The sequence below is a fragment of the Siniperca chuatsi genome, linkage group LG5, assembly GCF_020085105.1.
Source record: "Siniperca chuatsi isolate FFG_IHB_CAS linkage group LG5, ASM2008510v1, whole genome shotgun sequence".
NCBI classification, from domain to species: Eukaryota; Metazoa; Chordata; class Actinopteri; order Centrarchiformes; family Sinipercidae; genus Siniperca; species Siniperca chuatsi.
Window position 1 is genome coordinate 16907602 of NC_058046.1, and position 25052 is coordinate 16932653.

The 25052-nt window shown below is 38.7% G+C and overlaps 1 protein-coding gene across 5 annotated transcripts in view; it reads left to right on the plus strand.

Moving 5' to 3' along the window:
- The window catches only part of LOC122876405 (EGF-like repeat and discoidin I-like domain-containing protein 3), a 117749-nt gene that overhangs the window by 43283 nt on the left and 49414 nt on the right, over nucleotides 1–25052 (plus strand). For all 5 annotated transcript variants that reach the window (XM_044196711.1, XM_044196712.1, XM_044196714.1 and 2 more), the window contains 2 exons: nucleotides 458–586; nucleotides 23766–23879. In XM_044196711.1, coding sequence (XP_044052646.1) covers nucleotides 458–586; nucleotides 23766–23879 — 243 coding nt within the window. The remainder of the gene's footprint in view (nucleotides 1–457; nucleotides 587–23765; nucleotides 23880–25052) is intronic.

The window sequence follows — 25052 nt, forward strand, 5'->3', positions numbered from 1 at the left end:
CACAGAGACCAGCAGCAGCAGTCACTGAAAGCCAGCCTCTCACTGCTCGCCTGTCATCTTCAATTTTGCCTGTCAAACAGTTTTACTCATACACTGACTCACAAGGTCCAACTCAATGTAATATATTAATTTAAACTTTCATACTGCAAATATGTCCAAATGCACAAGCAATATACACTTTTGATTTGTTTTTCTTAAATCATTGGCTAGGTAAGGTTGCGTAAGAATGGGTTTTTTTCACTGTTGGCATGGCAATATTTATTTTATTCATGCACACACTGAAAAACAGTGTGCTACACCAGAGTGAATCAGTTACCTAGAACATTGTGTACTTGTATTCACAGTAAATGAGAAAGTAAAAGATGTAGCTCATTATCAGTCTTGTCATCTTAACACACTGTTTTAATAGTAGGACAAAACAGACTTCTTAACAGTATTGTCTTCTCTTACCATGCAGGCCCTTGCCACCCAAACCCTTGCCACAACAGAGGAACATGTGAGATCAGCGAGACCTACAGGGGCGATACCTTCATTGGTTACGTCTGCAAGTGTCCACCAGGCTTCAGTGGAGTTCACTGCCAACACAGTAAGTTGGACCATTCTCTTCTTTGAACCTTTAAACACTTAGATTGTGATAAAATAGAATATTAAATCAATCAACGATTTTGTAAGGTTGTGGAAACCTTTCCATGAAGTATGATTCGTCTGTTTGATCTGAAACACAAATAATGACCTTGAGCAGTAAAGAAAGCAGAGCAGAAGAAATGTTGAACAGCTGACAGGAAAAAAAATCGCTGTTGAAAGGACGAATTCAGCAAAATCATAGTGGGTTTGGTAGAGAAAAGAAATGCTGAACTTGCTTTCTTTTGTTGAACATGCTCTTAATAAAGGTTAGTGTCAGAGGGTTTTTGCTGCCTATGATATAATACTTTCCGTTAGACCAGGAGCATTGTTCTCATCCCCAGTACAATTTACGCTCTATCTTTAAACAGACTTTCGGTACTCTTAAGCCTCTAACACCCTGAAACTGGGCACAAGGGTATTCACTAACGCAACCGTGAGGTGCATGTAGGTGTAACCAACACCAGTAGTTGTAAAAACATGGACATGTACATGCCAAAAGTGTCATTATAACTACACTACTGGTTTTGCACCAAGATGTAATTAGATGTCTTACTAGTGGGTTCTGATGTTATTGAAGTTATTTTACATAGAAAGAAAGCAAAATAATGGGAAATCAGCAACATCGCCTTTCTTAAAACAACAAAAAATTCTATTGATTATTGTTGCAAAGCTCCAGCCTTTTCTCCTGAAATTCCACAACAAACAACTGAGCTGTTTGATTTGCTAACTGTTCAAGGCAACAACAAAGAGCAGCCACAGAGAGCTGTTTTGACATTTCAAAAAGTTAAGTTACTTTTTTTCCTGAAGCAGCCTGTTTCACGTTTCAAGTATTCTCAACAGTAGTTACTGTTTTCAGCAGTTTCAAAGTCAATTGCACAGCAAGTATTAGCTGGTGTCATGGCTTGCTTGTGTCAATATTACTTGCAGTGCCACTTACCCAATGTGTCTGTTATTTGTTGTCATGAAACCTATATGTCAATTTATTTGAAAAAGAAAATATGTCATATAATGGAATCAACATCAGCTAGCCAGCATTAGAAATACACGAGTATGGCATCAAACCTATACAATAATAGCTTGCCTTAAAAACCTTCTACATTTTGAAAAGATCCCAGGATTTGGAAATAGCATGTAGCTTTGTCTGTAAGTGCTAACTAAATCTTGCTTAATCCTCCAGAATGATATATAGGCCAAGTCCTGTGGCTGGCCTGCCTGTGTGTGTGCTTGGCTGAGCATTTCATTAGCCTGCACAACAGAGTTGTCCTTCATCACAGGTGTGCTTGTAAGTAATGGATTTAATGTATCATGGTGCAAACTGTGTGGTGAGATGGATAATTATTGGTTTGAAAGAGAAAGAGGGATAGACATAGAAAGATGTTAATCAGTACTCACAGAAACCATTTATATCTGCCTTATAATTCTGCCACACTTACACCAAGGTTAAACAAGACAAGCAATTTAGTGGTAAACTGAAAAAAGAAAGGGGCTTTTATTTTGGGACAGTCGGTGTCAGTCATTATTTATGTTTCCACATCATTGTGTTTTTTCCCTATTTTATGAAAATGCTCAAAACATAAAAGGAAATAGAGCGAGTCACTATATCCATAGTATGTCATTGTGTTTGTCTCCAGCCAGAATTGTGAGCACTTGGCTAGCATTCATGTCATAATTCAGTTATTGTTTTCTATTAAGCCCTTAGGGTGGTGAAAAACTGATTCGATATGGACTGAATACACATTAATGTCTGCCAATTTTCCTCACGGTCATTACAGTTGAATGAAAGAGAGAGAGAGAGAGAGAGAGACAGAGCGAGAGAGAGGGAGAGGGAAAAAGAGGAGCAACTTTGTATCTGAAGACATTAATAATCAAATCTAGTGTCTGGATAATTCCTGCAATTAAATGATAAAGGCATATAAATAATTGTTTGTTTAGAATCACAGCTTAGCTGGCTTTGTTAGGGTATGGTGTTGGCTTTTAATGGATGACAAGTTTAAAGAAAAGGATAACAATGAGAAAAAACAGACAAACTACAAGAAACAACAAGAAACAAAGGGCATTTTAGTCCTGCTGAACAGTCTGTCTTAAAGGAGCAGTGTGTAGGATTTAGTGGCATCTAGTGGTGAAATTGCAGTTTGAATACCGCTCACCTCCCCCTCCCCTTCCAAGCGTGTAGGAGAAACTACGGTGGCCGTGAAACTCGTGATGAAACTCAGGTGATTATACACTAATGAAACTATACTGCCAGTAGATCCTCCTAAATGTTACACATTGGTCCTTTAATGTTGCGTTATTTTATCACCCAATTTAATGGGTAGATAATGGAGTACCCCTTTTTACTGCTGATGAGGGTTCAAACATGTACATAACTTTTTGGTGCTGCATCTGTCTACACTATCAATTCATTAATATATTGATTATATTGACTTTTCGTTAATAAGCTCACAGCTGCAACAGAATGGATGTCTGCTGCCTGGAAACCTTTCTAGTCATTGTTAAATATTACACCAAATCCTTAAAGGAACCAACCTTTCCCCCAGCATACAGTATTTACAGAAGTTTTTTTTTTTTTTTTTTTTAAGTTGGATTCAGGATTGTAGGATTACCCGTAATATTATGTGATATCGAATCTAGTGTTTTAAATCAGTATTGGCCCAGATCGATGTTTGGCTTTGTATATACTGTGTACTATACAGATGTAACATATGTGTAGGCCACCCCTGGCTTTTCATCGTTCCTCTTACTATCTCCTTGCTCCGTCAGAGCCAAATCCAATTTCACACCTTTGAACGTTATCCTAAATACATGCACTACATATCCTGCGTGTTAGACCAGTTTTATGAAGCACAGCCAGGAATGATGTCGCACACGGACAGCTACGATAACTACAAGCTATTTTAGACTTCTTTGATGGGCAGATACTGTACTGTACGAACTTAATGTTGACTTCTGGTTTTTTTATAGAACACATCCGTCAGTGTGTCAACTTAAGGTGTTGAGCTTTTCATATTCAGAGCAGACGTCAACCAATCACAGCTGAAGGTGATGGTGAAGTCAAAGCAGGCATTAAAGTGAAAGTTTCACAAGGTTGATTTCACTTAGTCACTTTACAGTATATGCAACTACATCTCATATTATCTTGTTTCTGGCTTTAAAATATAGCTTAAATGTTAAATTCCAAAGGTGTCTTTTGCACTTTGCATTAATAATGTGTTTGTGCTGAATTGAGTTTTTATCGCACAACATTGATTTAAGGTTTTACTTTCAAAATGGTACTCAGACAAAACAGTTGAATCCTTTTTTTTTTTTTTTTACCAGTTTTAAATCAGTTTTACCAAGGCAAATTTTCAACACCACCTGAAGAAACCAGGGTCAACTTGGGATTAGTGTCACTGCTTTTATTATCAGAGCCAAGTCATTCATCTTTCAAATATTGTGGCGTCACGTCCCTGTGGTGACAAGAGAACAAGTGCCACGTTATTGGGCAAGAAGCCAAACGTTGTAATGAACTGTCATAGTGTGAAGATTGGGACTGATTGCCTCAGTCGTCATGAGGTTGCAGATCATTTGTAGGGCACATGTTCTCAGTCTATCAAGGACAAATGACGTGTAAACAGTTGGGATTTTTACTGGAAGTGTTTTATTTTTCTGCACAGAAATTTGCTGTAATGCCTCACCCTAAACAGTTTTATGTAACAAGCCCGCCTCGTAATGATTGAACAACATAATGTAATTTGATGCACTATACTAAATCATATCTTGGAAAATTGGCAGATCAAATGAAGATATGTCGCTCTTTTCTCTTTGAGTAGTGAAGCTTCTGAAATTTCTGCGGCTCCTTCTGTACTCTCTATCAAAGATGTGGGTTTTGTCTTTCTTTAAGCTCTTACTCAGTGATACTGTATGTGGATCTTACTGTAAATCACAGAGAAAATTAAAGATAATAGAGAAACTGTTTCCAGACTGTACGAGCCAGTGTGTTCAGCCTGGTGGTTATTTATCCAGAAATGTATGCAGGCACTGTAAAAGAATAAAAATGAATTAACAAGTTAATTTGGCTAAAATGTCTCTTAGATGACTGGTGTTTACTTTCTAACTCGGTTTCTTTCCATCCTTCCATGCCCGCAAGTCTTTTGAGCAGATTCCATCTTGCTCTTTGATCAATATGTGTCTTTGCCTTTCTCTCTGTAACACACCAGCAAGGCAGGATTGATTGAGACTAAATGTAGGATGTTTGAGATTTTTTGAAAGCGGGGCCCTGTATTTGATCATTTATTGACAGTTGCCTTAATGCTGTATTAGACCTGCTGCCTCCACAACTTCTTGCCACAGGACACAGCCAGTGTTATAACTGTGGCATGTATATAGCCATTACTGTTAGTCAATTCACCTGGAACAGATCACAGACTGCCTTTCATTAGCACAAGAGAAAGAAAGAGACTCCATAACGACTTGCTCTGTGCTTACTCTTTGGTACAACATTTAGGACTGCATTAGTGACCTGTCGTGTGTGATTGTGTGTTTTGCAGCTGATAAGGAAGTATCCAGTGGCGCTTATATTTTCTTTTCTTATTTTTGTCCACTTTAATGTTTCTCCAGGCCCTCTGACTCCTCACCTTCACATGCATTTTTATGAAGAGTGAGCAACAGAAATAGAGATCTGACTTATTTTGTACCTTCACCTGTTTGTTGTGCTCAGTTTACTGCTTAAGAGCAAGATGATAGCATAGACAATAGCACCACAGCCCGAGGCATCATGAATGAATATCAAAAGGACAGTGGTTATGTACTTCTTAAACATCTGACTACAACAATAGACTCTATTTGTCAGGCACAAGGCAGAGGCAGAGGTCCAACAGTTTCTCCCAGCACCCCGTCCGCCCCCGTGAACACCCACCACTTCACTTTACTAGCACACCTCCAAGTGGTTACCTGCCCCTCTTCAAGCAAAAAATTACTTGCCCTTCTCAAACCTGCCACTACCTCACAGGAGGTGACTTTTTAGCGGCGGATCTACAGTTAGGTGTGATGGCAGGGAGAGGGAGGGAGCTCTTTTAAGCCAGCATATCTTCCACTCCTCCGATTGAGGCCACCGAGAGAGGACAGTGCGGAGAGATTGGTGGGCTTATGGTTTTCTGCTCCCTCTCACCATGATTGAGGCAGTTGTTATTTCCTAACTGGGAGGCTGCACTGTTAATGTCACTCCAGCAAAGATCACGATGAAGCATGGAAATTTCCTTCTCCTTTTGCAGCTGTTCTTAAATGTTAATGACATCTCACCGGGGCTTAAAAATCCAAAATCCTTTCAATTAGAAATAGAAATGTCCTTTTTTAACAGACAATATATAGTGTTTTTTGAAAGAACAGTTTGCTTATATGCTTTAAACATGGATATATTGATGGCAAACAGAAATGGTTAAATTAATATCTATGGTCATGTATCAAGATCAGTTATTTGCCAGACCTATAAATATGCCGGGAATTTCCACCTCATCAACAATGTTACGACCATCACTCCTGGAGCTGCTCCTCTGAGCATGTGGACTAAATGAGTGTTTGTTTACTCCTTCTGTTCATAGTTATGTTGTAGAAATGATAACAGTTCTGAACCACAAAATTGTATTATATATTATTTTATTATATATTATTATATTTTATTATTATATTATATTATTATATTATATTTCCAACAAATGATCCTGCAAATTGCCACTGTGTCCACAATATCAGCTTCCTATTCATATCAGTGGTGAAGCTCCACAAAGTGCTGTTGCTATTTTGTTTATAGCTCTGGGGGAAAGTTGTTCATTTACAGAAATCCACTAACTGTCTTAGATCACATGAGCAGTATAGCTGATTTTTTTCTAGGGCAGATTTTCAGTTGGAGTTTAAAAAAATAAAGTTTTCGGGGCAGGCTTAGCTAACTGGATTAAGATTGATTTAAGTACAACTATAAGTTAGTGAAAAAGTTTGTTAAAGAAAAACTTTTCCATGGTAAACAGGCGGAAGGAGTACTTTGTCCACAGAAAGTTAACCTATTTTCAAAATAAACTGAGGCATTTAGTCATAGTGCCTGAGGTCTGTTCTTGTAGGTATAAATCTGTCTCCTCTTAACAGCCTCTGGGTTACAAGAGTTGGGAAGTTTTACTGAAATTATGCTAATCTGCACACCAGTTTTATTTTTATATGCATAATTTAGCATGAATAACTTTTAACACCAGTTTGTTTTCTCCGAATAACATATACATATATATAAATGTAGGACATCTGCTCCTCTTCTCTTCTTCTTCCTGTCAGAAATAATTGGTGACTGTTTCATTATTTCAAACTAATAGTCTGTCATAGCAGCGTATCAGTACAGCACTATGTCATCGTCTTTATTGCTGTTATTCACTCAAAAGTCTTCAATGTATTTTACTTAATATTTTCATATTTTGTGAAATTCTTCAAAAATCTCATATTGTTTACATTGTGAGTATAGATTCACTCCTGCTAGAGTTTCCCAAGGTCATCATTGTATCACAGATCTAAAAATGTGCCCCGCTACCTGAAGTGGCCTCAGAACTGTTGTGAACACTGGCAGCCTCAAGGCATTCCCCACTGATCGGTTACTGTGATGTAGAGCTCTGTGGAGGACACGGCCATTTCCAGACACCCTCTCAACATTACATTTACAATCCCACAGCCCACCCACTGCTCTCAGACTGTGGCTAGAAAGCTGCATTTACAGGAAGAGATGAGTGTGGAGAATCCTGGGGGAAGGGTCCATAGTCCACCAAATATCCAAAGAAGCGACCACAATCACAGAGCCAAACCGTCAGACGCCAGTGATCAACAAGACGTGGAGAGACGGTGAGTGTGTCTGCGCAGGAGTTTCTAGAGATCAAAATGGAAAGATGGATATACTTGTAGGTCAGCAGTCGTGTTGTTCTAGCTCAGTGCACATTTGGTCTTTCTTTCTTCAAAGCGCCGCACATTTGCGTCACTGGAAACAGCAGAGCACCTCTTTGTGTGGTGGTTCAATCGTAATCTGTTCAGTAAATCCGGCCTTTGAATGACTTTTATGCTTTTTTAAAATTTGTGTGAACAGTTAAGATTGTTGTGGAAGCAGATGTCTGCTATTTGCAGAATGTACCCAGCACTGGGTTACTTGAAAGATGCTTAATTATTTGTGTTGTTGGGCTAGTGAAGGCGTACCTGGCATATTACTCTGACAAGGGGCTAGCATTCTGCAGGTTAGGAGGCTTCAGTCGAATCCAGAGCAGTGGAAGCTCTTGCCCATACCGACTGCTGTGTATTGTTGACAGTTTTCAGTTTCTTTTTGGCTCAAGAACACCAGCAAAGATGTGTATGCCACAGCCTGTTGGGTCACATGCCGTAAGCACAGAGGCTTTACGGTCAAAGGCCTTAATTTCCTACATACGGTAGATTCTGGATGTTATACAGCAGGCCTACAGGGGTTCTTGTGTGCCACTGCAGGAGGTGTGAGGGTTTATTTTACCTGTAACATGGTGGCATCATAGGCGTTGTGGTGTGGTACCACTCTTGACTGAGATATTCCTCACTGCCACTTTGCCTGTCCCATCCATATTTACACTTAATTTCTACTGTCTTAATGTAGCTGTAGGCACCTACTTTGGGGAGTGTCATTGGTGTTTCCACCAGTAGATATCCCAGACGAGGGATTACCTTTTCAACTGCGTCTGTTGGGTTGGCGTGTGCAGCCTCTTCATTTTGATTCATTCATTCATTCTTAGTGTCTTGCAAAGCTGGCAAGATTGCGGTAGCATCTGGCACATTGCATAGAAGCACTGTGTCTATATATATATATATATATATATATATATATATATATATATATATATATATATATATATATATACTTATATATGTGTGTGTATGTATATATAAATATGTATATATACATATTTATTTACATTATAAATGATATACATTATTCTGTTTAAATTCTGTTTATAATACATTATTCTGTTTAAATCAGAATAAAGACAGCATAAACACAGTTATTGGACACTAGCTGTTGAAACAATATACCTACTTAGAACAAGGCCCACCAATAATACAGTTTACAGTATGATAAAGTATGCTATAATAGCAGTATAAGTCTATTTTATAAACATTTATTGCCCCTATAGTGCATGTGGTTTTTGTTTGCTTTCAGTATGTCTGTGTGAGTGTACATGCATCCACAAAGTGAAGGACACCCAGTCAAAGACCAGTGTTGTATTTCAAATGTCTATTTTCTCGGGTATCCTGCTGCCCCTTTCTCCATCCCAGGAGGACCTGACCCTATCTCGTCTCTGTCAGAGGGCATTTTGGATAACAAGCTGAGGAAACAAGCTGGAATCAAGATGTTTGGGGCCACTTTTTCTGTGCCACTGACATAGATATTTTATTTAGCTTTCTAGATGGAGCCTTTTCTTGACTGATCAAAACTGACCTGAAGAATGACACAAACCCTATTTACCAGGATTCAGTCAGTGTTAGCCTCATGCATTTTCTCACACCTCAGCTGATGATTTGAAGTGATTTTTAGTGATCACCTTCTCCATATGCCTTCAGTAAGCACCCAATTCTGCAAATCCTGCCAAATAAAAGCTGCTGTAGAAACATACTTTGAGTAAGATGACCTTTCTCCATTGGCAAGGTAATGCTTTGCTAGCAAAATTACAGGCAAGACAAGTTTTTTCCACAATGCAACTTTACTGTTAAAACCAAATATAATGGCACAAAATGCCTTCAGGAATTTGAAGCTATATAAAATCAACAGGATTGCAGTCTTGTTAAGAAAACATAGTCTTCTAGGGAAAGGCCAGCACTTGTGAAAGAATGTGAATGTGACAAAGTGCATCAGGAAAGGCTTTGTTAGAGCCTGGATTTTTTCAGTTATGTTTGTTGAGATTAAAAGAGAAAATTACATGAAACAAAAGTCTTGGAAATGTTTACTTTGGATGTTATGAAGAAAAACATAAGAATATATTGAGATGAGAATTGCCAAAAAGCAGCCTGGATGTATTTGTTCAATTTAGCGTTTTTTTCCCTTGCTTGTTCCCAGTCCCTGAGCCCCCATTCACCTGGTTTATCCTTCCTGTCGAGGAGTTATAGGGAACGAGCTGTTACCAGGGCCTAATAGTGTAAGGCCCCCTCGGACACTTGAGCTGCGCTGTCACCTCCTAGCCTCTGCAGTAAGGATGGGCAGATGGCCAAAGCATGAATAGAGATGCGTTTTCAAATCCCATGTGGTGGGAAAGTGTTAGACTCAGTCCTGCCCAGGGCTTTTGGCTGGCAAGCCAAAACAGAACACTGATAAATGTTCAGCTTGGCTACGCAGAGCTGCATTAATTCAGCATGGTCAGTGTGTGGCCAAATTAGTATCAGTGTTGTTTTACTACAGACCGAGTTCATTCAATGTGACTGAAAAAAAGAGATTAAGGTTGATGGTCATGAGAATGGGCAGTTTGTAAACAATAACAATTTGGCTGGTGCCCAGCAGGGAGATCTTATATTATTATTCCACTTCTGATTTAATCATGAATATGACTCAGCATGGAAGAAATGACATAGATGTGTGAATTGCTGTTATGGGGATGATATTTTTTTAACAAAGCATTCATGGAATCTCCTCTTCTGTTCATTAGACACAGAAAAGGGGAGTTCAGAGAGAGAGAGAGGTTCAGCAAGGAAATGAATTAATAAAATCAGTGTGAAATTACTCTCTGTTGAAACCACTGAAGCATCTTAATTCAGATTCAGATTCTTAATGCAGCGCTATCAATATTATACTCTGCATAAGTCATTCAGAATGTGACCCTTATCAAAACTGTTTTTCTTTTAGTGGATATGATTTTATATGTATTTATATTTCATGATGCAACTTTTTCTTCAAATGTTATGTTTTAAACTAAACTTCTTAAAACCTTTATGTCTACTTGTAGTTATGTCATGCCTTAGAGTGTCCTTTATCTTTAATATAATTTTGTTTCTTTTATTTGATTGTGAAGAACTTTTTTAGCCATGCTAGTGACATGGTTACATGGGATGGTAATGTTAGTCGGTCGGTCCACCACCTTGATCCAGACTGAAATATCTCAACGATTTTTGGATGGATTGTCATCAAATTTTGTACACACTTTCATTGTCCCCAGAGGATGAATCCTACTGACTTTGGTGATCCCCTGAATTTTCCTCCAGCACTACCAAGAGGTTAATATTTGTGACTATTGGATGGATTGCCATGAAATTTGCTAAAGATATCCAAGGTCCCTAGAGGATAAATTCTAATGGCTTTGATGATCCTCTGACTTTTCTTGCACCTTCACCAGCAGTAGGCCTGTCACGATAACTACTTTTGTTGGATGATATATTGTCACAGCAATAATTGTGATAAACGATATTATTGTCAATTTAAGGGCATTCATTTGCATTCATTTGAATAAAGCATACATGTTGGTGGTTGCAGCAAGCGAGAGATAAGGTAGATAGAAAAATTAAAAGCCAAATAATCACAAACTCACTACAGGGACATTGTATATTTGAAGTAAAACATTTTTTTTTAAAGGGAGGAAAAAGATCAAACTATTTACATATTTACAAGGTATAGGAACAATCTAATTCAGAGATTCGGAGAGAAAGACTGACAGAGACGCTCAAACCTGCCTGCCCCACACGCCACACCGACTGACTGTCTGCACACGGCGCAAGATGAGAGGGAGAGACGAGACCCTGGCGCTGTTGGCAAAAGAGCCAAAGACTGCGATTACTCTGAGCAGCAAGCATGGGAATGAATTACAATATAATATATTTGAATATTTTTTCCCCTTTATGATGGTCTGAATAGGTCGCTAAATTTGTCGCTAGTCCCTTTTTAGAAGTACAGTCCCTAAGAGGGTCTGAAAAGTCACCAAGTTGGCAACACTGTGTGTGTGTGTGTGTGTGTGTGTGTGTGTGTGTGTGTGTGTGTGTGTGTTGAGGAGCTGCCTGAGCCGCGCCCACGGTAAAACTCCACACATAGAGCAGACGACGAGAGGTAAGATGAGACAGCAAAACATGTCTCAGCATAGTTTTTTCTGTTCATTCGGCTTATGCACTGTAAAAAAACGCTTAAGCACTGCGGCTCAAGTTTTATAATGGTAGGGAAAAAGCTGTTTCTTCTGTCATCATGTTGGCTAAAATGTTGGTGACATTCTTATGTAAACAAACACGCATGTAAACACAACAGGCAATTTTGAGGTCAGCAAAAATGGTTGAGGTCATGTCCATATATCATAAGATAAGTCGATAACATAATTATCACGACAGGCATAACCAGCAGATCAAACTTATCACTTTGTAGATGAAGATTTTCATGGATTAGCACAAAATTTGGTACAGACATGGTTCCCGGACAATGTACTCTAATGACTTTTGTGATCCCCTGGATGGATTGCTGTGAAATTTGGTACGCACATTCATGGTCCCCAGAGGATTACTTAATAACATAGGTGTTCCCCTGACCTTTCATCTAGCACCGTCATCAGGTCAAAATTTATTTTTGTCCAATGTCTTATGACTTAACTGCAAAACGAATTGCATTCCCATCACTCAGCTGTACTTTGTGTTCAGTGCTAATTAGCAAATGTTAACATGCTAAACTAAAATAGTGAACATAGATTTAATATGACGGTGTAGTCCCTCATTCGTCCAGGAGTGTTCTATCGTTGAAAAGGTTTCAGTCGTAGTCATCTGGACACTGTTTTCAGAATCAAGACGTTTCGGCTCCCATCCGGAAGTCATTCTCAATTGAGAAAACAGTGTCCAGATGACTACGACTGAAACCTTTTCAACGATAGATTTAATATGTGTCTAGGTGCCATGTCCAATATTGTCCTGCATTTGGGTTTGGTTGTCATACTAAAATTATTCTACAACCTTGTATACTTTTATCAGTTAAATGTAAATAAGGCTGTGTAGATTGAAATCTATGTGTTTCTGCCTGCATTCTGTATCAATATGTATTGAATACAAAGCAGCAGCAATTAAATTAACCCTCTCCACCATTTAACATGTAGTCATGCTGTTTCTCTTGACAGGGCTCAACAGTAATGCCAATTATTGCCAATTTCTCAATATGGTTGCCGGTGGCAACCTGGCAACCATTTTGAGAAATTGGCAACCAATTCTTGGCCTTTGGTTAGCATCAGTGGCAACTAGGGATGGGAATCGAGAACCAGTTCCACTTCAGAACTGGTTCAAAATTGTCCAATCCATCGGAATCTTATGCTAATCAATTCCTTTTATTGATGCCGGCATGCCGGTCGCACTAGTTTCTCTCCTCTCCTCTGTCTGCTCCCTGTGATTTCACCAAGGGCGGGGCTGAGCACACAGATGCTGCGCAGTGGAGGGGAGACAGGTGAAGTAAACATTACTTGAGTTGACGGCAAGTCGTTACGTTACATAATGCTGAAACCGTGGTGTTCTGTCGGGAGATGCAGTGACTTGAACCAACAGTGAGTAAGCAAAGTATAAATAATATGTAACCCCCCCCCCCCACACGCACACACACACACGCACACACACACTGTGTACAGACAGGTAATAAAACACTTGCACTGACGCTGAAAACCAGTGTAGGCCTACTTTTTTTCCCCACACAAAATTAATCAGGAAATCGATAAAGACTCGGACCAATAAGCAGAATCGATAATGGCATTGGTATCAATAAAATCTATAAATTCCCATCCCTAATTTTATTATTATATTATTTTTATTATATATTTGCTGCCTTAGTGATATTTAAATATTGCGGTTAGAGTCGGAACCGGAACCAGACAACGCTGCACGTGAGTTGATGCGTTTACATATGTGCACACAGGCATCTGTTTTAGAGACAATGATCAGAGACAAATTAAGTTGTTTGACTGTGGGGTGAAAAGTTCAACTAATCCGTCAACACGACGAACAAATGCTGGTATTTTGCATAGCCCACCAGGAATTGAGGGTTGTACAAATGAAAAATTGTAAGTCACATTTTCATTATTAAGCTGACGTATAACTGCATAGCATCTTAATTGCTCAAATATAAGGTGAAAAAAAATGGCAACTGTATTTTCAGTTTCGGCAACCAAAAGCTGATGCCGGGTAGCCAACCTGGCAACTACTTTTAAAAGTTAGTGTTGAGTCAAGAGATAATGCACAAATTAGCTTTGTGAGGTAATTAACCTGAAATCAGGTAGCAAGAGGTAAAACAAGGAATGATACGTGAAGTGACTGAATGTAAGTTACAGGAAACAAAGGCAACAATCTTTATATGTGAAACATTTATTACAAACACAACTAATTACTAGACACACAAAGGAATGGATAAATGCAGCCATGAATGTTCTGAATAATTGATAAATGATAGAGGATGAGTGTAATCATATAAGTGGATAATTTTGGCATTGACCGGTGAAAATCGCCCTTTATGCACCGTTCAGCAGCTGAGAGAAGTTCTGGGAAGAATTTGTGAAATATACTCTTGCTTCTACTTTTGTTTCTTCTCACTGTGAATCATTAACATTACCAAAGCAAGTTGTTGCACAACCTCCATCTCCATTTTTTGTTTACGTCTACTTCCCTATGAGATCACGTGAGATCACAAGATCATGTGAGGTGGTGTATTGGTCCCACTGGCACGATAATCTTAATAATATCCTGTAGTGTGTGATACTCCATTATTTTCAAATGTTGTAGTGTGAGCACAGTCAGTTAGAATTTTAAAACTCCTGTAGTGTGAGCCCAGCTTTACTGTTGATGTGTGGAGCAGCCATCTCGTCTTCAGACTTTCTGAGTCGGAAATCCAACTTCAGGGGACATTCCAGTTGAAATGTCAGACTGGGACCTCAGATACTCCAACTTCCCAGTTCAAATGGAACGCACCATTATATTTGTTGGGTGTCAACACATTGTGTACTCATATCGTAGTCTCGACGTCTCTTGTTATCCTTATCCACCCCACCCCCCCAAGTCCATGCCATCACCTCCCCCCACTTTCTATCTGCATCTCATACCATTTAAGCGTGTCTTAAACATTCAAGTAAGTGTACCTCAGTGATGTTAAAGAGCTTGTGGATCACACTGTTGTTCCAAGGTAGATCAGTATTCCTCTCACACACCTGCTGTGGAGGCTCTATCTGTAAACTTAAAATGACGCTTAAGGCTTTCCTCTGAGTTTCATTCTGCCTTCGAGCTGAGGGCTCTTCACATTCTGCACACCCCAGCTTCGGAGGAGCTCCCGGTCTGCATGTCTTCCAAATGATGAGTGTTTTGCTTCTCAGATACTCAAACCTCTCTGCAATGCATCCTAAGATACATTTTCAAGGGCTTCAGGAGTGCTGCTGTGAATAACTTCTCAGTGGGCTAATCCCATTTCAAAAAGAGTGTCCTTGGAATACACTATTCTTAATCCGGAATTCACAACTTACAACATACTGTACTACCGTGAAAACTAACCTGCATATGAGATGAGATTCACAATAATCATTCAAAATCAGGAGGGGGGAGGCACGTAAACAGCTGTCTCTCTCTCTCTCTCTCTCTCTCTCTCTCTCTTTCTCTCTCTCTGTGTCTCTCTCTCTCTCTCAATTCAATTCAATTTGACTGTATTGGCATGGGAAACAGATGTTAACATAAACATAACACAATGCAATCGTGAAATCAAAACATATACATAAACAGAAGAAATGTGTTATTAAAATATATACAGATAAGTATATCTCTCTCCCTCTCTCTCTCCTCTGCTCTGTTTCAGTGTTATGGACAGTGCCGCATCTACACATGCACCCCCTAATGTAGCCAGACACATTTCACCATTTCACAGCACAAACTCCCACTTTGCTTAGCTGCGGGGCTTATAGTAATCACATGCCAAAATATTTAGATTTACAAGTAACTTCAATGGAAAATAAAAGAATGACAGAATAGATAACATTATCAAATAGGTGCCAGTCCCAATCTGGGAGGTAAATTAAAGGGAGGTAAATTAAGCCCTGTGTATAGGAGATCAATAAAATCAATACTCATGCTAAGCCTAGATGCATATGACCGAGGCTGAGACATATCACTGTGAAAACACATTTCAAGGATACATCGGGTGATTTTAAATCTCTCTTTCAACTGCTTGTGTGACTTCACCAGACCCCGGATAGGATGTCTTATGTGGTGATAGTCACTTCAGTGGCATGGGTAAGGCATGGATAGATTGACAGGATAGATTGACAGTGGAGACAGGCACTTCCTTGTTCCATCTTCTATCTCTGACTCAACTTGGAGAGACAGGGCTTGTCTTGGCCTTGTGTAGTGTGGACTAGACACATTTCACTGCACCAGGACCTGTCAAACACAACATCCAAGGCTGATCGCCCATATACGAAGATGCAGCTCTGAGGACATGTCAGCACTTCTTGAAGTACAGTAGCATTATAGAACTATTCAGGCTGGAATTCACATAGGCAAGCAATCATCTCTTCAACATAGATACTGTATGTACAATATGTGTGTATTGCACCTACAGTATATGCTCAAACTTGTCTGAGCATTCAGTCATGAAAAAATTAAATTAAATTAATGAGAAGCACACACACTGACAGTAGAGAGATTAGATATGACATGATGAAATGCAGGTGGAAAAACATTGCATGTATCTGACTTTTACTGGTAATAAAGCCCTTACTCTGTACATACAACCTACTGTTGTGTCCCGTCCCCACTGAGATGTGCGCTGGTGGCTCTTGTATCCCTACGGCTCTCTCTGAACATGTGTTAACTTTTAAGCATGAAAACATTCAATCATATGTAATGTTCTGCTCCCTTAGATATGTATAGGTAGTCACTGAATTACACTATGTCCTGTTGAGTATGTACAGTATGTATTATGAGGTGGACCCCATATTACCATTGTTCATAAATTTTTGTTCTCATAAATTTTTGTTCTCATAATGTCCTTAATAGAGTGCTCTGTCACAGAGCTTATAGGCTAATCATATACATTCATCCTACTCAGACTAGCATCCAAGTCATGTAAATCTTTGGCTGTGTGTTTTTCATTTTTTCCCTTGAAGAATTCATTCTATGTGCTCACAGATTGCAATCTTTTTTCAGTATCAAATCCAACATCTGCAATACCACCATGAATCACAGGACATCATCAGCAGCCTGTCCCAGGGGCAATCCTAACCACTATTAAAAAAATAGGATGATTACTTCCAAGGAAGAACAAGTGTTCAAGGTCAGGGGTTAATTATGTGGCAGGCATAAACAACCGGTCGTCCACTTCATTCCTGTTGATCACTGACCGTAGAGGTCAAACCACTGCTTCTTCAGGAGGATCAAGAGGAAGCTTGCTTACCAAACATTTGGGGGTCCACTGGCTCTGTGACATAAAAACAGATAAGGTGAAACTTAACCCAAGGGAAACTGTGCATGAGGGTTAAACTGAGTCTAGGTGGAGATATGTAACACGATGATACATCTCCACATGAAAGCCATCAAGGTCTTAACTAACCTCCAATTGTGTGGCTTACAGTGTCTTGGCAGAGGAAAAAGAAAGCTTTACCCAGTTTTACCCAACATCTGACTGTAATTTAATGAAGGAAGTGGGTGAGATAAAGGGGCTATACTGCTGGGACATTACCTTTCACTCTAATTAAGTTTGGGGGCTTTACAAGTGTGAGAGTATTACAAGCTATTAGCAGGCATTTATTTTAATCATTTGTGTGATTTATGTTGTTTCTTTGGGGCCAGTTTAGGCTTTCCGATGCTACTGCATATATATATTTAAGTCCAACTGAAATTAAAATGCTCATTTTAATATAAATCAACCCTGTAAATTAAATTTCCTTTCTCCTCTATTGAGGAAAACAACTAGTACCATAGATGGAGAATGCACATATAGCCAGTCAAAATGTTGTTTTTTGTTTTAAACTCATATTGCATAAAGTAGTAAAATCATTATTTGATCATTGGTATTATTTTGTCACTGACTGACAGCCAAACAGCAGCCTGTACACAGACAAAAAAAGAGTCTTGAGATGTCTCCTTCTTATCTGGAAGCATGGACACAAATTGTCTAGCACCTTGACTTGTTGAACAAACTAGCGAATAAACATCCACAAGGAAAAATAATGTCATTTTGCAGGCTATATATAACTGCTAGCTAGTCAGCTCTAGCAGTTTGAACAGCGTAAAAACGTACCTACAAATGTCAACAATGGTCAGTTTAGATGTTAAATGGTGTTGTTCCACTTTTAACATTACACTGTCTGTACCTATCCTTGGATTATCTGTATTCTAACTCTGGTTGGTGTCAGTTCTCTAAACTCTTATTTGAAGTGTCCCCCAACACCAATTGCAGCACAATCATTTACACTCAGACAGGCACAAAAGGTTTGATACACGTTATTGAATTTCATCATTTTTTATCTCATCTTCATGGCACATTTAGATCTTTCAATAACTCTCCTTTGTGCAAAATTTGATACAATACCTTTACTGTTGAATGAACTGGAAAACAGTTTCATCGGGCTGTGTGTTTATGCGGCTGTGGCAAGTGCAGTCACTGTAGAGGTCAGTGCAGCCCAATGGAGAGGGCACAGGTGACCCCTCGCAATGCAGGCCTGTTCCTGCTCTGGACACACCATAGCCAATTTAGTGCTCACAGCCAGTGTTAGTTCCCGACACATCGCACTATTCATTTCTCTCATTAGTGTCCCACTGAGACACTTTTTAGAGAGCAATAGAGGAGCAAAGGCAGGGAGCGAGACGGTCCAGTGGACCGATTAGAGCATGTTGAGGGTCTGATTAGAGACTGAAGAAATATACAGTATTTTGAGAATCATAGACATTAATAGATATTAATTTTAATGTTTCACAAGAACAACAAATGAATTTATAACAATCCACAGTGAAGTACAATACAGTATTCATTAATGAAGAAATACATTCTACAGGGGACTGGCACGATAAAAGATGACCCTGTACAATATAATGCCCTTCAATAAATACAATGGTAACTTTGTGATGATTATGTTCAGTTTCTGTTGAGACTGGATCAGATTTGATTCAACTCTGTTCATCTGTAGCTAGTGAAGTTGTATTTTGTTGCATTTTGTCCACTGCTGTATGTGCGGTGAGTGGATAAAATAACATGAACACCTTGCAAAGTATTACAAGCTAATGGAAAGCCACTAAATATAGTCTCAGTTGAATCATTATCATCCTGGCACAGTTTCAACAAAAATTGAACATTATAAATAGTATTATTGGCAAGCCAGTGTGTTGTATTGCATTAAATTGTAAACCTGGTAGTTTTATTGTCTCCATCCACTGTAGAAATCTTTACTCAAACTGCCTTATTAAATCGTTATAACCAAGATAGCACCATTCCCATTAAACTGAAGACACCAGTTGCAAAATGTTGTTTTACCATGTTTAAACTTTGACTATTATTAGTGAGGGAATCTCCTTGGATGCATGCCTGTAACTGTGTTAACGAAGTAAACAGAGTTTATTTACCTGACCACTGGGCTAGCACATCTTTCTCTCTGTACATTTCTTTCACCCTCTCCTCTCTTTCTTTCACTGTCTCTCCCATCCTCTCCATGTTTCTCCTCACCTCTCTTCTTTAGTTTTTTAGGGTGGATTAACTGCATTCCCTGGAGTAATCCCTTTTCTCCCACATGATTTACTGGCAATACATCGCTTTTAAGTCCCACTTTCCCTGCGCTGATCTTCCAGGGGCTGATGGCCTCTCGTAAAAGGGAAGCAAATTGTAAGATGGACTAGCTGTGTTTTCCTCTCTCTGTGGTATGTTGTGCTCCAGGCTATTTGAGTGGCTTGCCCATTTGGCTCACCTTTGTATTTGAACCTACAGTACTGATAGCAACAAAGCAGGATTTGAACTTAAAGGGTAACAACAAAATCACTTATCTAAGTGGCATGATTGCAGCGGTGAAATAACAGTGGATTGTGCTGTTTTACAGAATGAGCTGAGGATTGTTTATGTTTTTGTTTTTATGTTTACTGTACATTCCTGCCCTTTGATTGACTGGCGACTTGTCCAGGGTGCACCCCCCACCCCATCCCACCCCCACACAATGTCAGCTGGGATTGGCTCCAGCCGCCCTGCGACCCTCAAGGATAAGCGGTTTTAGCTAATGGATGGATGGATGTATAGAAGGATGGATGGCTGTACATTCCATTTTTCCCCTTGGTTTCTTGCTCCCTTGACATTTGATGTAATGGTCTCTATAGAGGGTTCACTTTCCACATATTAATCTCAAGAGCTTCAGTTCAAATCTACTGCAACATTTGTGTCATTTATGTTAAGACATTCACATTAATGCTACTGCATTTATTCACAAATGGATCTTCATTCAGTTAATGCATTGAATTCATTATATCTCAACATTCACAAATGGCTATAAAATCACATTTCCATTTGAGTGTTCCACTAAGGCAATTATCATAGACCAAATATACCCTGTACAAATTACTACTGCTGTGAAATTCATGAATAATGTTTCATATGGCCATGCTGTTCCATTCATTTATAACTGTATTGGTATTGTTATTGTTGTTGTCACAGTTGCTAGCAATCTTGAGAATTAGAGCCATTAAAAAAACTGAAAAGTTGAATTGTGAGGACTGGCCATTGTTGTTCTCTATAAGGCGGGCTCAAGTTGGCATTTTTCAGTTTGACAGTTCTTAACAGAATTGTCGGGTTCCTTGAAGTGGTATTAATAAAACATAATCCCGCCTGATTGCAGTAACCTCCCATAATCAAGATGTTTCCTTTTGACAAGTGCTTGTTTGTTCATCTCTGTGCTAACAATGTGTTGTTAGTAGGAGGCTATTTTCTTGTATTAGTCATGCTGGCTGTTTTTGGATTTGTAATTATATCAGATTGTCCTGTAATAGCTCATCAAAGCACAGTTACAGCCAAGGCTGGAGCATAAGAAAGATCACAGGTAAACATAAGCAAACTGGCTTAAAGCATGATTCTGAATCACATTGGAAGCATGATAGTTACTGGAGTTAGCTATGGAGAAGTACAATAACAACTGATTACTGCATAGTTTGCATCTGATTATAGCAAGCAGTTAGAATATTGCACCACACCCGAAAACACCCCATTAATGAGAGACCTTGAGTCTTTGAGTAATAGGCAGGATTTAGGATTTAGATCATGACAAATACTTGATCTTGAACATTATTCAACCAATTTCATCAAATATCATAGTTCAGATAAAGCAGATCTATTTTTTTCTGTTTTTTGAAAATGTAATGCTTTCTTTATTCTCATTTTAAAGTTTTTATAATGCCTATGCAAATGTCATGGAGTTGTTATTGTTTTAGTAAGATCATGAGCTCGTTTTTGTCACTCTCTAAGCTTCAGTCCATATTTTGTATGCATATTTCTAGTTGTCTCATACAGGTTGAGTCTCCACGATGCAAACCACGTAGACTGAACTACATGGTCCCCAGCGGACTGTAGACAATGTAGATCCAACCATGATGTAATTTTGGGGAGATGAGGACTGTGCACCAACTGTGCATTGGGGCTTTAATAGTTTTATTAAATGGCTTCGAAAATGTCTTGGGAAACAAGAAGACACTGAAAAACAGCTTCACATAGACATGCACAAATAGACAATCACAAACCATCTGTGCAATGGCAAAATGCAAAAATAAGGCAACACCCTTCATAATAAATGTCATCTTCACAGCTTGACAGGCAAAATAATTGGGTAAATGTAAATATTTAAGTTGAGTGGACCCTGCAGTTTGCATTTGATCTACCTACTTTGTGTCCAGCACAGTTGTATGTTGATGCAGTCTGTTTTTCAAGAGTAGCGTTGTTAGTGCCAACTGTGAAAATCAGCTCTTTTGTTGTGCTTTGTAAGCCACAAGATGACATGCTGGCTGGTAAAACTATTTTCTTCAATCTTCTCTAAGAATGATGCGCTAGAATATACAAGTTGAGTCACATCACGTTCGGAGGATCAGTGTTTTGCTGTTTATTTCATGCGCAGTACATTTGATTTATCACCTACTGTATTCCACTAAAATGGCTGTATAGCAGAGGATTAACAAATAGCAGGGCTTCTCTGTCATCAACTGTATCTGAAGCAGGATGTAGCCGCCACATTACAAGACACAGCAGGCCTTCTCTTGCATGTGCTGGCTGTGTGCTCACAATGAAAAAATAAATGAAAAAGAAACACATTGCTAGATGGTATTCAAGATTATATACAATTCTACGCATCCAGGCAGACACACAGGCAAAATGTCTCATCATGCATACCAGATAAATGAACACAAAATAGATGTGTGTTTCAAGTTCAACCTGCACAACTTTTTTACCGTCTTTTGGGAAAGGTTTTACAGCTCAATTTCATCAATCATTTCACCCAAATATAGTTGTCTCGCAGGTCCCCCATGGACTTTTGGGTGAATCACAAAACATTTCTCTCTCTCTCTCTCTCTCTCTCTCTCTCTCTCTCTCTCTCTTTCTCTCTCTCTCTCTCTGCCGCTCTTTTATTTCACTCTATTTATTTATTTTCTAGTATTCTGCTCTGCTGCAGATTAAAGATGTTGGTGCGCTTCCAGTCACAGTACCTCAGTGACCATTATGTGTGAAGACCATGACTATATTTCTCCGAAGCATAAGACATTCACAGAAAAAATAAATTATTAAAAAGATATTATAAATGTGCCCAAGTGACTATTATAGATATTATAGATAAAATCTCAGAGAGATGAAGCACTGTGACAGACTTACTTTAATCATGTTTCACTTTCTTAAGCTTTCCAAGTCTCATGCCTGGTTACATATTCATGAAGCCAAAATGTACCTATGAGTCACAAACGACTCACGGTATGTTTTAGAGGATTAAAAGTCTTGTAGCAGCCATCGGCAAGTTTGGAAATCATTAGAAAATTGTTCAAAAGTTTACCCCTTTTCCTCTCTCCCCTCATAAACTAATTTCATATTGCAATTACAAAGCAATGGTGGCTGTACAGTAGATGTTAATTATGTGGCAATTTGGTGCATTGATAGTCTATTCTGCTCTTCTATGTTTCTATGCTATACTTTAATGAAGAGACTGAGGGTATTCACCAAGTCTACTGCAAAATTGCTGTCAGTGGTGCCAAACAAAGTCCAGCTGCAGTTCATCTGATTTGCACAACGTGCCACTAAATAATGGTTAAATAGAATAAATCTGATGATGGCTGGTTAAGATTTACTCATGTCTTTCTGAACTTTGAATATTATTGAACAGAACCAATTCTTCTCACAAGGCTATATGTAAAGAACTGTTAGTTAAATAATATGTCAGCTAAACAAAAACTTAAAATTCAAAAGCCTCTCGGAGTTATGAATAATCCATATTAAAATGTTTGTTAGTTCTACTGCTTTGGCTAGATTACTGGTGTAAGATACATTGCTGATTTTCTTCCATTATACTAGCCAAAGCCTCAGAGCGGCCCCTTGCTCAACAGTCGAATTACACTGCATTGTCAAATGCTTAGCACCCAAAAGAGGGCTGCAACTCCACTGCAGTTTTAAGTCTCTAATTTTTATCATTAATTCATCATCTGGTCCATGTGACTATTGGCAGACATTTATAGAAACCGGCCAGTCAGCAACAGTATATACATAGCAGAATTTTAACTGCTGTAACTGTTGAAATGTTGTAACTGTAGTCCAGTAACTGTAGTTATCGTTTTTAAAACGAAAACACTGATGCTTACTTTACGTAGCTTTGTAGAATTGAGCAAGGTGTACAGCACTCACATTGAAAAGTACACTGAAAAGTATAATAATTATTTAAAATACAAAGAAAGTACACTAGGTTAATTGTTCTTAACATTTCAAAACTTGGGCCTGTGTTCTAGCTTTAATGGTCTCCGAGGAGCTATTGATTTATTAGTTTCAAGAAACCGGTGAGAGCTTCTATAGGCAGACAGAATCAAGTAACACACAGAGAAAATTCAATATATGCTCCCTACCAATGCATTCTAATGAGGATGAGGTCTTTCTAATTGCCTACATGTCTGCTTCAAATAAATGAATGCACCTTCTTTTTGTTTCTTGGCTCTTCCAGATATTAACGAATGTGAAAGGGACCCATGCAAGAATGGGGGCATTTGCACAGACCTGGTTGCCAACTATTCCTGCGAATGCCCAGGGGAGTACATGGGGAGGAACTGTCAATACAGTAAGTCCTCATGTTTCTTTTTGATATGTTTGTCTTTGAACTCTACACTACAACTGTCCATTTATATTTAACAGCACACCTGATGCTGCAGGAAATTGTGCAGTAGGTAGTATTATTTGCAAACTAGCCAGGTAGTACAGTATATTAGTAAAGCAAACTTATCAATCGTTTGCTGGTACTTCCCATAAGGAACATCTAACCATGCTTCAGTGGATAGTGCATCGACCTTTGATGAAAACTTTTCAGAGGTTAAACAAGTTTCAGTCTTGAGGACATTTCTTTGCTTTTGAATGTGTTTCATAGTATCCATTATTGTTATGTTGGTAAACAGCTATATATTTCAGTAAAATTAGAGTAGCTACAGAGGGGGAAAGTAGGGGTTTGCAACATTTGACATAGGAAAAAAAAAACACTGGAAAAGCAAATAGGGAAAGTTTTCTCTTCATGTATCTTACAAAGAAGAAATTGTTGTTTGATAGGTGTTCATTTTAGTCCATATTGTATCTCACACAACTCTTGGAAGTTCAGGTTTTTTTGGATGAATTTCAGGATACACTTATGATGCCTGACAGACTGAAAACAAGAACATTGTGTGGAATGGGAAGACTTTAGATAAGTTTTAAAGAAATAATAAATTATTGTGCTCCGCTAGCCATTTCCAAAAATAGACAGGGCGAATTTCAGTTTATGCGTGCAACATCATAAAATAAATCCAAAATTTTCCTTATATTAGTTTAATAGAAAGCATGAATAACAAGAAAGAATGCTGAAATTCTGCATGTTCAGACAAACACAATAAACCTTAAAGCACAATAATAATAAAAATCTAAACATTTGAATGCTGAGAACTCCCAGCCACTTTGTACTTGCGAGCCCTTATTTAATTTATTTTGCCCAGTGGCTGTGTAGAAAGAGAGAGAGCTTCTGTCTTATCAGAAGCAGCTTTCTTTTTGCAAGACACCAGAGAGCTCAAAAGGGGCTCATGTGTTTATTATGCAATTGTGGGGATTTTGTCTGCTCAGTCTAGGAACATATTAGGATTAATGTATCAGTGGACTCGGAGCCCTGAGCCACCCCTGCAATGCTACTCACAAATTAATTCATCAGATTTTCTATTTTAGGTGCAGCACAGTTGTTCAGCAACAGACTAGACTTTTGCAGTCAGGAATTTTG